This window comes from Podarcis erhardii (assembly GCF_964252035.2).
Source record: "Podarcis erhardii genome assembly, chromosome: 6".
Classification (NCBI taxonomy): Eukaryota; Metazoa; Chordata; class Lepidosauria; order Squamata; family Lacertidae; genus Podarcis; species Podarcis erhardii.
The window spans coordinates 57,017,259-57,030,040 of NC_138510.1; the positions used below are offsets into that span (position 1 = coordinate 57,017,259).

The 12,782-nt window shown below is 42.5% G+C and overlaps 1 protein-coding gene and 1 long non-coding RNA gene across 5 annotated transcripts in view; one reads left to right on the forward strand and one right to left on the reverse strand.

The window, feature by feature from the left end:
• The window catches only part of EPS15 (epidermal growth factor receptor pathway substrate 15), a 54,651-nt gene extending 46,631 nt beyond the window's left edge, over window positions 1-8,020 (reverse strand). For all 4 annotated transcript variants that reach the window (XM_081868227.1, XM_081868228.1, XM_081868226.1 and 1 more), the window contains exon 1: window positions 7,844-8,020. In XM_081868227.1, the coding sequence (XP_081724353.1) occupies window positions 7,844-7,870 (27 nt within the window). In that variant the 5' untranslated portion in view covers window positions 7,871-8,020. The remainder of the gene's footprint in view (window positions 1-7,843) is intronic.
• Window positions 8,021-8,252: 232 nt separating this feature from the next.
• On the forward strand, window positions 8,253-12,102 carry LOC309345317. Its single transcript, XR_014158185.1, has 2 exons — window positions 8,253-8,435; window positions 11,704-12,102. It is a non-coding gene; the product is annotated as an uncharacterized lncRNA (long non-coding RNA).
• Window positions 12,103-12,782: the final 680 nt, after the last annotated feature.

The window sequence follows — 12,782 nt, forward strand, 5'->3', positions numbered from 1 at the left end:
CTCTTTCTATGTGACAAGAATTCCAAAAACATAAAGTGTTTTTAAGCAGGCACTTTCATGGCAAATGAAAGATATAAAGACTGGCAAAAAAAAATAAGTTAATGATTCAGCGATTTAAGATGGTCTATAAATCACTAAGCAGGACCAAACCTTATTAGCTTTCTAGTTACTTGTATAAAATGAGGTTTTGGTTTTAATTCTACTCCAACCAGATCAGCATCTCTGCCAATTGTAGATTATTTTTTATATATAAAAAAAAAGTATGCCAGAAGAAATGTGAACTTAAATTCCTTACTGAAGATAATCTACTGGTTCAAACTTGCTGTTTTCTTCTCTTTAAAAGAAAAGCACTACTATACTTGCAATTCAACCTTACAAGAAACCAAGAATTTTAATGGTGATTCACTCCAAAAAGGAAGTGAAGGGAGAGTGAACAAGGAAGGATTTTAGCTTAGCACCATAAAAAAACCTTGATCTAGCAAAACAGAGTATCTCTCTCCACTACACAGTGTACCAACTGAACTTTGTTTTTAAATGTGAAAATCTAGTTCTCTCAGTCCTGATTTTGTTAACATGTTTCTAAACTTTGTGAGAAAGTATTTAGGGATCTTGGATTGCAAAACTTTTCTGTATGCTGCTGCTCCCTATTTACTTCATACAGAAATCATGTACAGAAGAGTCTCCATGTGCCCTGCACTTAAATGTATGCACTATGAGAATCTGAATTCTACACCCTGTTATCAGCTATGCAGATATCAGCATGCATCTATTTACTTGTTTTGCAATTTATTGTACAGTACTAGCTAGAGCAACCCTATGTCAACTCAGAAGAAGTAAAGCCACGTTGGGTCCAATGAAGTTTACTCTCACTCAGGTATGCAGGTACAGGATTGATGCCTGATTGTGTTGTCATGAAGGACAGAGGGTTATGCAGGGCACTGACATCCCACTTCTTACTTCCAAAAATGGCTTATTAGCCTTTCCACTTACCCTTTGTTTTCACAAGCATTGCTTCAATCCAACACCACAACCTTAAGAACTCAGTTTTACAGAGAAAAAGCAGTACATTTTGTATGATCTCTGCATACAAACAGCCACCACCAACTGATCAGGCACAATATACAGTATTCCCACAGCTGAACAAAAATGGAGGGGAAAAGGTGCATATAAGGTAGTCAGTGCACTATATATAAAATGGAAATTAAATGATATGCTGCTTAGCAACATTTTAGAAAGACTGTCATTTTTCAGAGTTTGTTGCATGCTTCATAACAGTATATTTACAACATAACTTCTGTTTTCAATTATAGTGCAAGCATGCCAGCCACTCTACATGCAAAATTAAAACTACATCCTGTTATTTTATTGCAGAGAAGTATTTAACTTTCATTGAGATTTATGTCAAGATCAGCTGACTATACTAGATGTCATAGCGTTCAAACTGTAGGAGACATCCAATTTGCTAGTTAAATTAGGATGCAGTCCAACTTACCCCTAAACCTGAACTGCTTATATATTATAAAAGGCCATTTTGCTTTAACTAATACTCATTCAGTTTAGCTCATTTTAGTAGCAAGCAGATGTGACCTGCACACACAGAGGCACGGTTAAAATGACAAGAGCCAATATATTTCATTGAAAAACAAACACGTGGGTGTAGAAAGGCAAGATAATTTTTTTTTAAAAAAAAAGTATGAAAGCATCTGAACAGTATTATTGAAATGCCTGCATTCACATTTTTACTGCAGATGTATTGTTAACAGCCAGGAAAACCAAGTCCCATGGTACAACTGCCCTAGTACAGCAGCTCCAGTATATACACATTACTTATGAAGAGCAAAACTCCAGACAAATAGCTTTCCAAATTTATGTCAGTGTGTTTATACACTTGAATACAAGCTTACATCCACGGAAAAAAAAGAAAATGGTGGGAAAGCTCTGTATGCACAAAAGTCCCATGAAGCATACATCTATACTGAGAATAAAAATTGCATATTATACCTTTGAATACAAAAGGAAAAGTTCAAAACTTTTAACTGCCGATAAGGCCAAGCCCCATTAGGACAACAACTAAGCCAAGTTTCATTGGCCAATTCATAAAAATACATGTTCTAATCCTTAAAGAATAAAAAAATTCTAACTTTCTATCAAAGTAAAGGTTGACAACATTGTGACAATATATTCAACAGACTCAGAAACTAGCATGTTGATCAATGATTAAGTGGGTCTACTTTTTAGTAATACACACCAAAATCCCTTACCATGATAGAATATAGGAAAACATGCCTAATTAAGTGCCACAAGGTCAGATTTCCAGGCTATGCCTTTCAAACAAACAGGCTGAAATTTTATTTTAAATGGAAATTCTCTGTTCAGATGATATAGACAATTAATGAAAATAGGATTGCAACACCACACATGCTTCTGCATATGTTTACATCCCAGCTTCCTGCTTAACAAGGAGTGATCAAGGTGGTTAACATTCAAAATACAAAACAATTAAAACAAAGCCAAAAAACAGAAGTGGAATAGCAGATAATTAAAACCCAGTCAGCTTAGAATACCAAAACGAATGGAAAGGCAGCCTGAACTTAGCACTGGAGACAAAAAAAAAAAAAAAAGGTAGAGCGAAGAGTAAGCCACTTCCACTGGAAGCGGAATAACTAATGCCATATCATTACTATTCTTTTGTTTATTATTATGTTACGTGTTGTTGTGTTTTTATATTGTCAACCACCCTGTGATCCTTGGATGAAGGGCAGCATGAAAATTAAATACATAAATAAATATTATATACAATTCACCCAGTGTATCAGTTAGTTGATCAAAGACATTGCTTCTGCAGAACTTAACTCTCCTTGCCTTGCCACCCCAACCTGAGGAAGAATTATGCAGAACTGAGTGTAGTGAAAGAACAAAGATTCTCTCACTGGGGAAGAAATACACTAGAACGCAGTGGACCCATATTATATATCTAAATGTTGTGTAAGTGATGCAATTGCACTTTCAGTACATTCAAAGGGACTTGTTTTCAGGACCACACTCTTTTGCACCACACTCATATGTCTGTCTTCTCTTTAGGGAACTTCAAAGCTGAGCAAAAATCCTAAACTGGGATTTCAACATCTACACTCAGAATTTTAGCCACTTACAGGTTCTTCTCTGACAAAACTATCAAGTTATTTTGATGGAACTGTACGCTTTGAATACAGGTGGTCCTACTACACGTGGCTTGATCACCCCAGTTTGAATCTTTAAAATATGCTTAAGGCTCAGATGCTCCCTCTTCTCCCATCTTTTGCAGTAACCAGAGTTAGTCAAGATGTCCAAGGCAGTTAAAATGCTAGCTGGAATAATAATAATAATAATAATAATAATAATAATAATAATAATAATAATGTGTTCAGTAAGCACTGTAAGTTCAAGAAGGAGGGGGGCCTGGGATGTTCCATTAAATTGGTCCCACAATACTGAATGCACAGTTCCTAGTAGATACAAACCATGGTGGAACACTAACAGCGAATCCGCCGAAAACCTCAGTGATCAGGAAGTCCTTGAGGTTTCCTTGATCCACGTTGTTAAGGCTTGTACATTAATACAAGAGCCTTGAACCTGGCCCAGTAGTACATCGGTAGCAGTGCAAGTGTTTGAACACTGGAGTTATGTGCTAGAGACAGTCTGTCTGTCCCCATCAACCATCTAGCAGCAGTTTTGCCCCAGCTGGAGTTTCCAGACCAAGCAAAAGGGTAGCCTCACATAAAGTGCATTTCAAGGAATCACTGTGGCCCAACTATCCCTGTCCAAGAATGGTCATAGTTTGTGAACCAAGCATAGCTGCTAAAAGGCACTCCTAGCCACTGAGGCCACCTAAGTGTCTAGCGACAAGCACAGATCCATGAGCAACCCCAAACTTCAAATCTGTTCTTTCAGAGGAAGTGCAACTCCATCCAGGAAATACAAGGGAACACAAGCCAACAGTGCCTCAATCTTCTCAGGGTTCAAGTTCATCTTACTGGCCCTCATTCAGTCCACTGTTGCACTCAGACAATGGTCCAGTTCATTCACAGTGTCTTCCTATTCTGATGTTATAAAGAAATTGCAGCAGCATGTCATCAGCATACTGATGACACTTTGCTTCCAAACTCCTATATGAAGGCACTGGGTGCGCTCATTAGATGTTAAACAGCACCAGGGACAAGACTGGTACCCCGTAGTACACCATAGCACAAGCATTATGGGGCCAAAACAATATCTTCCATTTATACTTTCTGGAAAAGACCTTGCATGTAGGAGCAAAGCCACTATAAAACAGTGCTCATAATATTCATCCCACAGTGCCAGTCCAGGAGGATACCATGGTTAATGGTGTCAAAAGTCACCAAGAAATTGAGAAGCAGTCATATTCTCCTTGTCCTACTCTCTACTGATCATTTCCCAAACTGCACCTGAACCCAGAATGAAACAGATCCAGATAAATTCACATCCAAACCAGAACTGGAAACTATGGCTTCAAGTGTGTGATTTGCAGATCTCAATAGCAAAACCAAGGGTTGGCCATGACATCTGAACTACACATGCTTACCAACCAGGTTGGACCAACTTCTAAGTAAGTATGTACAAGAGAGGCCTGCAAATGAGACATGTACAGTGGTGCCCCACAAGACGAACGCCTCGCAAGACGGAAAACCCGCTAGACGAAAGGGTTTTCCGTTTTGGAAGTGCTTCGCAAAACGAATTTCCCTATGGGCTTGCTTCGCAAGACGAAAATGTATTGCGAGTTCCTACGGGGGTTTTTCTCTTTCCCCCCCTTTTCCTAAGCCCTAAGCCGCTTATCAGCTGATCCGCTGATAAGCCGCTTATCAGCTGATCCGCTAATAGCGCTAATCCGCTAAGCTGTCAATGGGCTTGCTTCACAAGACGAAAAAACCGCTATACGAAGAGCCTCACGGAACGGATTAATTTCGTCTTGCGAGGCACCACTGTACAGAGTTGTGTTCTGGGCTCAGTTCAGATAGGACTATAGCCTCAAGCTTTCATTTCTGAATTGCTGTTTTGTACTGAATTGCTTTATTATATACCACCTTGTTATTTTATTGAGCAGCAATACATCAATATTTCAAATAAACAAAGACTTCGTTGTTGTATTCATTTGCAAACATACTGCTATGCTAACTGCATAGTTAAAGTTAAGCAACTATTAGTTCCCCGACCACAAATAGTGCAGCTACAGCAACTCTTAATTCCTCTTTCAGCATACCAAAGACTGCAGCTGTGTATACACTATAGTATTAACGCAAATTCAAAGTAAGTTCTCTCCCTCAGAGAATTCTGGGCACTATAGTTTACCACTTATAGAGTTCTACTTCCAAGAACTGCACCAGGTACAGGGGGTATGAACAAGAACATGAATACACAACACCTACACTCATGATGAGTGTACTTCCTGTTTACACATATAAGACCAATTAGCATGAAGTGAGGTAACCAAGACCATCCCAAAATATATTTTCTATTAACTGGACTGAAATTTATTATTACAGATTAATATTATTACATATATAATCTTTGAATTAAGAGTACATTAGGCTTATTTGTAGCACTCTATTTTAACCCATGTTGAAGTGGGTTCTTGCCATTGTGCTGGAGAAAACTTTTTGCAGCACCTACAGTGCAAACCTAACCATGCCAACACATCAGTAACTCCCACTGAAATCACTGGGGCCTACTCCCAGGTAAGTGAGGCTAGGACTGCAACACTAGTCTGTTCTGGGACACAGGAAAAATAACATGTTTACCATTGTATTAGATAAGTATGTATAAAATTGGAGGGGGGTCCTCATTTTTGTATTTTCTAATGCACCTTTTGTTTCTATTGGTTTTTCACTTTATTTTGTTTAACTGAAAAATTTTCAATTAAAAAAAATAAAATTAAAAAAGGAAAAGGTATTTGTAAAAAGTGTATCACAGAAGCCAAAATAGAAAAAGAGAGAAGAACAAGGGCAGCTCAGTGAAAAGGGAATTGCTGCCTTCCTCCCCCCCCCCCCACACTTTTGTCAACACTGTGCCCTGCTCTCATTGAACTTGGGAGCCAAGGTTCTCCTCAAAGGGTTGCCACAGCTTTCTCCTTGGGAGTCCCATTGTTCTAGACACATTTTGTGACAAGGAATTTCATTAGTGCAAGCAGCTTCTGAACTCTGGACTGCACCTAACATTTCAGATTAAAACTGCAGAGTGGAAGGAAAGAGTTTGGATTTGATATCCTGCTTTATCACTACCCGAAGGAGTCTCAAAGCGGCTAACATTCTCCTTTCCCTTCCTCCCCCACAACAAACATTCTTTGAGGTGAGTGGGGCTGAGAGACTTCAGAGAAGTGTGACTGGCCCAAGGTCACCCAGCAGCTGCATGTGGAGGAGCGGAGACCCAAACCCGGTTCCCCAGATTACGAGTCAACCACTCTTAACCACTACACCACCTTTTTCTGCCTCCCAACTTCCAGCTACTCTCTGAAGACTGGAGAAGAGACCCTCCTAAGAATATTAGGGGGTGGGCAGGGAAAGGACTAGACCATGTGAAAAATGAACACAATATTTTAGCTGCAGTAACCTAGGTTTAAGGTGCCATTTAGTGCCTAGCTTTCATATCTCAGTTTCTAACACTGCTGATCACAACTAGTGTGCAGGAATGCCCTGGCTCTGACTGAACTTGGCAAGAGCCAGGGTGCTCCTCAAAGTATTGTCTCTCGCACTGTGTCTCCACCTGGGTGGGGGAAGACAAGTGGCAATGTTGAGCGCTGGAACACCTCCCTCTGGATGGCAGAAGCAGTGGGGCAGGCGGAGTGCCGCCTCTTGCACTTCTGCCGCCTGAGGTAGCCGTTTCACCCCATATCATGGGTGGGAGCACCTCTGGAGAATAAATAACAGGTATTAGGTTGGAAAGCAGTCCTACAGAAGAAGAGTCTGTCTGAACGCATGGAGTGTGGAATACAACAAAGAACAGCACAGTAGGTGAAACATGAGGAAACCCTACAGAGGGTTAAAAAGAAAAAGAAAAGACTCAGGGAGCCATAACACACCCACCCCACCAATATTATTATTACTACATTTCTGGCCCACCTTTCCTCTAGGGAGTTCAAGGTGGTGTCCGTGGCCCTTTCCCTCCCCATGTTATCCTCACAACAACCCCGTGAGGAAGATTAGGCGAAGAGGCAGCGAATAAACACAACGTTTCCCGGGTGAGTGGAGCTTTGACCCCTTGTCAGCCCAGCTCCCAAGCCCGTCACTCTTCGCCACACCGGCTGGAGACTGACAAGAGCCGCGGAATTCCGGGCGCCCGCTAGACACGTTCTCTGCGCTACGAGCTTTGCGTAAGGCGCAGCCCACGTCGTCCGCTTCTGCGATACAAGGCGCGGAGGAGTCCCCCGTGGGAACCACCGGCGAAGTGAAGGGCGGCAGCTTTGGGGCAAACAGCAGAACTTGGGAGGAGGAGGAGGAGACTAGGGAGGAGGACTAGAGAGCTTGGGGAGCAGGGAAACAGGGGAGGCTGTTCATAAACAAGGCGCCTCCTCCGAAGTAAGCCCCGCTGGGTTCCAAGGGGCGTCCCCGAGAGGCAGAGATGGAGGGTGGGTGTTGCGAAGGGGGGCGCAGGCGGAAGCGCCCCGAGGGGAGACGCGGGCAGGGAAAGGGCGACGAGGAGGAATGGGAGCGGGAGGCGGCCAGGTCACAAAGGAAACTCTTCTAAGGGGAGACGGCGGGAGCGTGGAGGCGAGGCTTCCCCCGGCTGCCTCCCCCGCCCAAGCTAACCACCCCACTCCCTCCCCACCGAGCGAAGAGCGAGCCGTCCCTACCTGCGTTAAGGAAAGATGAGCGGCCATGCTGCTTCCATCATGCACCGGCCGGACAGGGAAGAGAGGGCGGGAGGGGGAAGAGCAGCACCCAGGAAGGCCCGGCCCGAGCAGGCAGGCAGGCAGGCGCTCGCTGGCTCCGTCCCTCCACTCTCTGCCCAACTTCGGCAACTTCCCGAGCCACCCCCAGCCAGGCCCCGCCCTGCTGCGCAGCAAAGCCCGGCGCCCGGATCCCTTCCCGGCACGGCCCCCTCTGGAGCGGAGCCACCACCGATCAACCGCTCAATTCGGCCTCCGCTCGGAGGAATACTATTACGCTCGCCTGGCCCGGATTCCCAGCCAGCCGGCCAGGAAGGGTTCGGCTCGACCTCAGTTAAGCTCGGCGGCTACGAAAATGCGGACTGGAGTTCTGCAGAGGGAGAACTTGGCAGAGCTTTCTCGTTGGGCGGACGCGCTGTGGTGGCTGACCTCCGTTGTGTAATACTCTATAAAGTAGATCTCGCCGTGTTCGGTGCTGTTTGCTCCCGAGTAAGCACGCCCTACGATGGCAGCCTTACGGGCCATTTCCTTGGTGAAGGATCACACAGCACAAATTGTAAGCCTTGCAAGCCACAAAGCATTTTCCTTTCTCAAGGATAGATCCGCTTAAGCTCAAAATGAATTGTTAGGGAATTGAGTTTCTGCTCTTCCGAAGAGAAGCTCTTTTATCAGTTAGACGGCCTGTATCTCAATCTTCTCTAGTATTCTGAATGCTCATTATCCGGTTCTCTTTTCCTCCTGCCTCAGTATAGATAGCAGTTCTAGAACAAACACCTAAAACCCTATGCATATTTACTTAGAAATAAGTCCCATTGAATTTCGTGGAACCTACTTCTGACTGCGTGGGAGGGCTTTTTGCGGTTTCCCTTGTTCCTATTTTATTCAAAAGTGCAGATGCTGTCTGAATGGCTTCTTTGGACTTAAGTTGGATACAAAATACAAATAGGATCGACAAAATTCTAAATCTATACAACAAGAATGGGGAACCTATGGTTACTGGACTACAACTCCCCTAATCAAGAACTGCCTCTCCCCATATGAACTGACCCAGACCTGTGCTCATCAACTGAAGCCCTACTCCAGTGCCCCCTCCATGAGATGTCCAGAGGGTGGCAACCTGATAACAGGCCTTTTCTGAGGTGGTTCCCCATTGTGGAATGCTTTCTTCAGGGAGACTCACCTGGTGCCTTCACTACATATCTTTCAGTGCCAGGCAAAACCATTTTTTCAACCAGGCCTTTGGCTGTTAACAATCCATAACCTTTTAAAGCCAATAGGTTGTTTTTAATGACCCCCCTCCACTGGTTTTAATTAATGTAGGGGGTTTTGCTTTGTCATTTTGTTTTCATAAAGATGCCTTGAATTGCCTGCAGCAAGAGAAGTAGTTTAATAAATTTAATAAATACTAATAATCATCCCTGACCCCTGACTGTACTGGCAGTGGCCGGTGGGTGTCTGACAATATCTGGTGGGAGAAAAGTTGTCCATTTGTGTTGTCCATCTTAAGAGGACTAATGAGCAATTTAGAAAATTAATAATAATAATAATAATAATAATAATAATAATAATAATAGAAGAATTATAATAAAAAGGCAGCTGACTGTTAGTTTATTAAGAGACAGTGCCAGTGCAGGCCAAGCAATTGCAGATCAAATTAATACAGCATCCAGCAGGCAGAGAAGAGCCTTCAGCAATGTGCAATAGTTCAGAAAAGTGTCCCTATTTTTATCTGTGAAATGCTGGAGAGACTGTGATACTTCTGAACGTAGGCCAGGAACATATCTGCAGATTCCTCCATTCCTCTGAAACAAATGGAAGTCGCCCAGTAGCAGAGGTTAACATATTCAGCCCCAAGGTTGCCATTTAAAGTCACTACAAAACTTACAAACTTGAATATCATATGACCTTCAAGCAATGTATAACTGCCAGAGGTTTAGCCAATGCTCACACACTACTCAGTAATGTACTCTGACAGAAATAGAGCATGAAATGATACCACTTCAGAATCAGCAACAGCCTGCACACTAGCGCCGTACTGTTTATTTTATCTTCAACAAGCACAAGGAGCTTTGATACATTCTGCTGAAAACAGACTTTTCTCACTAAACACACCATAAATCATAGAAGTGGCTTTCTTCTTTATTTTACAAAGTTGTCCATGTAACACATTGAACTTTAAAACAACTGTCACAGCATGGCGGGGGGGGCAGGCGCGGGAACTGATACTGAAAAGGAAAAAGATCCCCAGTTAGTTGCATGGACTCTAGGTTCAAATTAGGCAACACATGTGCACACATCGGCAGAGAGATATCTCCAACATGCATACAAGGTCAACACATTGTTGCAGCAATGTACAAGAAAGTATTGGTTGCAAACCAGCTGTCCTCTGGAGGGCCAAGGTACATGCAACACAGGGGATCTCTAACTGGATCTTCCTATGGTTTTATTTTTGTCCACAGCCTGGGCAAAGAGAAAATACACAAATGAAAACAGAACATTGTGAGGAATGGCAGACATGCCCACAACATCCCAAGAAACTCTGCCACAGCCTACCAATTGGGGACAGTGCTGGCAACACGATCCATGTGGAAACAGATGCAGCCAGTCTCCCACATGTTGATCCAGGTGCACATTGCCATGTTTCAAACAGAAAAAAATAAAGCCAAAAGGTAATGGAGCCCTGTTGCACACTTCGCTAAAACACAAGTTCACATGCTCAGGAGGTTGCTGCCATTGATCTCTCATGGCCGTAAGCACCAAAATAAAATGTAAACCTTATCTTAAACTGTGCTAGCTTTAAACTATAGCTAGAATATATGAAAAATTGTAACTGATGGTTGAATCACCATGCCCATTGTATGGTGTAGGGTCAGGACCCGGTAGCACTTTTTAGCAGGATGAATTTCTGATGTCTTGTTTGATTTAAATATCATTATATCCAATTGTGAAAAGCCTCACAGAACCTTGACCCCTAAGCCATCAGGATACTACAAGGTCTCGCTGAGATGTGTTTGCTTTCTAGTCAAAGAAGCCATTTTGTGTTAATTACATGCCCTGGAGTTTCTTGGAATGAGTTTAAATTTTTAAGTGTGCTTTTAGGTATTAAAAGCCCTCTGGGCAAATCTTTATAAGCTTAGGCTGTTCAATTACATTTATGTACAACTTCCTTCTGTAATGTTTGGTTCTATTGTTTTATAAATTAAAAAGTTTAAAAATACAGTATTACTTCACTAATGCACAGTGTTCAGACAAAGAATATGAATGTAGCAGAATTTTAATGCTGAAAACTGAAGTGTCTTCAGTGATTCATTTTTGTCATATCTGATAGGTTGCATGTCCAATTGAATGAGAATGCCTGTGATGGCCATGCTAATTACCGTATTTTTCTCTCTATAAGACGCACCAGACCATAAGACGCACCTAGTTTTTGGAGGAGGAAAACAAGAAAAAAAATATTATGAATCTCAGAAACCAGAACAGCAAGAGGGATCGCTGCGCAGTGAAAGCAGCAATCCCTCTTGCTGTTCTGGCTTCTGGGATAGCTGCGCAGCCTGCATTTGCTCCATAAGACGCACACACATTTCCCCTTACTTTTTAGGAGGGAAAAAGTGAGTCTTATAGAGCAAAAAATATGGTATTTGACTCATGGCAATAACAAATGTCTCCTTGGGTGTATGTTAATGACCTTACTTCTCAGGAAACATAGGATAGAATTTCAAACTATACATAATGGTCATGCTGCCTGAGACAGGCAGATGTGTGCTGCAAAATGTCATGTATTGTTATTTTGACAAGTCTGCTAATTTTTTTGCTGTTTTCCCTAGATAGCTAGGTACTGGAGTCCAACGTTGAAGGAAACCAGCTTGTGTATTTCTGAATGAGCCACAGCTCTGGAGCTAAACATGAGCTTAGACAATCTGTGTGTTCAGCTGTGTGTGGAAACCTGATAGCTGTCTTAACACAAGAAACAATTACCTTTCCATTTTACTTACTAGAAGAAAGAATTGTTGTGGCTGTGCATGTAATGTCCTTGCTGTCCATTCTGCCCTTTTAGGAGTGTCTTCCCGAACAGTGTCCCTTGCAATACTGTCTACTCCCTGCATAACAGTATAGTGTTGAATGTGATGGCTATGCCCAGGGGTGGCATGTCCTCCCATTTTGTCACCTGCGACAGAATGGGAATGTAGTAGACAGTAGTAAAGCTCAGGCCACAACTTTCCTGACCACTTTTGTTGCTTGTTTCTTTATTTCTGTTAGTCAGAGTGAACTTCACCGGATGAGGCCCCATCTGGAGCTGTATCATACAATTTTAAATAGTGGTGGCTTCCTCCAAATAATCCTGTGAAAGGTAGTTAAGGTGCTGAGAGTTATCAAGAGACAACCCTATTCTTCTTACAATTTCCAGAGTAGTTTAACATTCAATCCTTCCCAAGGAACTCTGGGCTTTTGCTTTTTCTTTCTTTGTGTGTCTTCAAAGACATGCTGGGACATGCATTTCTTTTTTGGCTAGCAATGGATGCTGTGAGCCTGGCAACTTGTTGATACAAATGCTTGTTCAGGAACACCATACGAACGTATCATACACGAGTATACACCATATAAAAATAGTTTGAGAAGGGGCATGAGGTTGTTCACAGCTTGATTTGACCTTGGGTTATTTATTGTATAAGTATACTGAATGCTATTGCCAGTTTGGTGTGGGGAGAACTGTGAGCAGATTGGTGATTTTAAGATGTACTCTACACAAAGGATGATGACCAAACCAGTGTATTTAAAACAAACTGGAATGCACATTACATATGAGAAAGGGTCTCCAGAAACCTCTCTCTTCCAACTACCTGAAGGCCTAGATTTCTGAGGTGGTGTTGTTTTTTAAGATCTACTTTTCACTTGGCATTTTGGT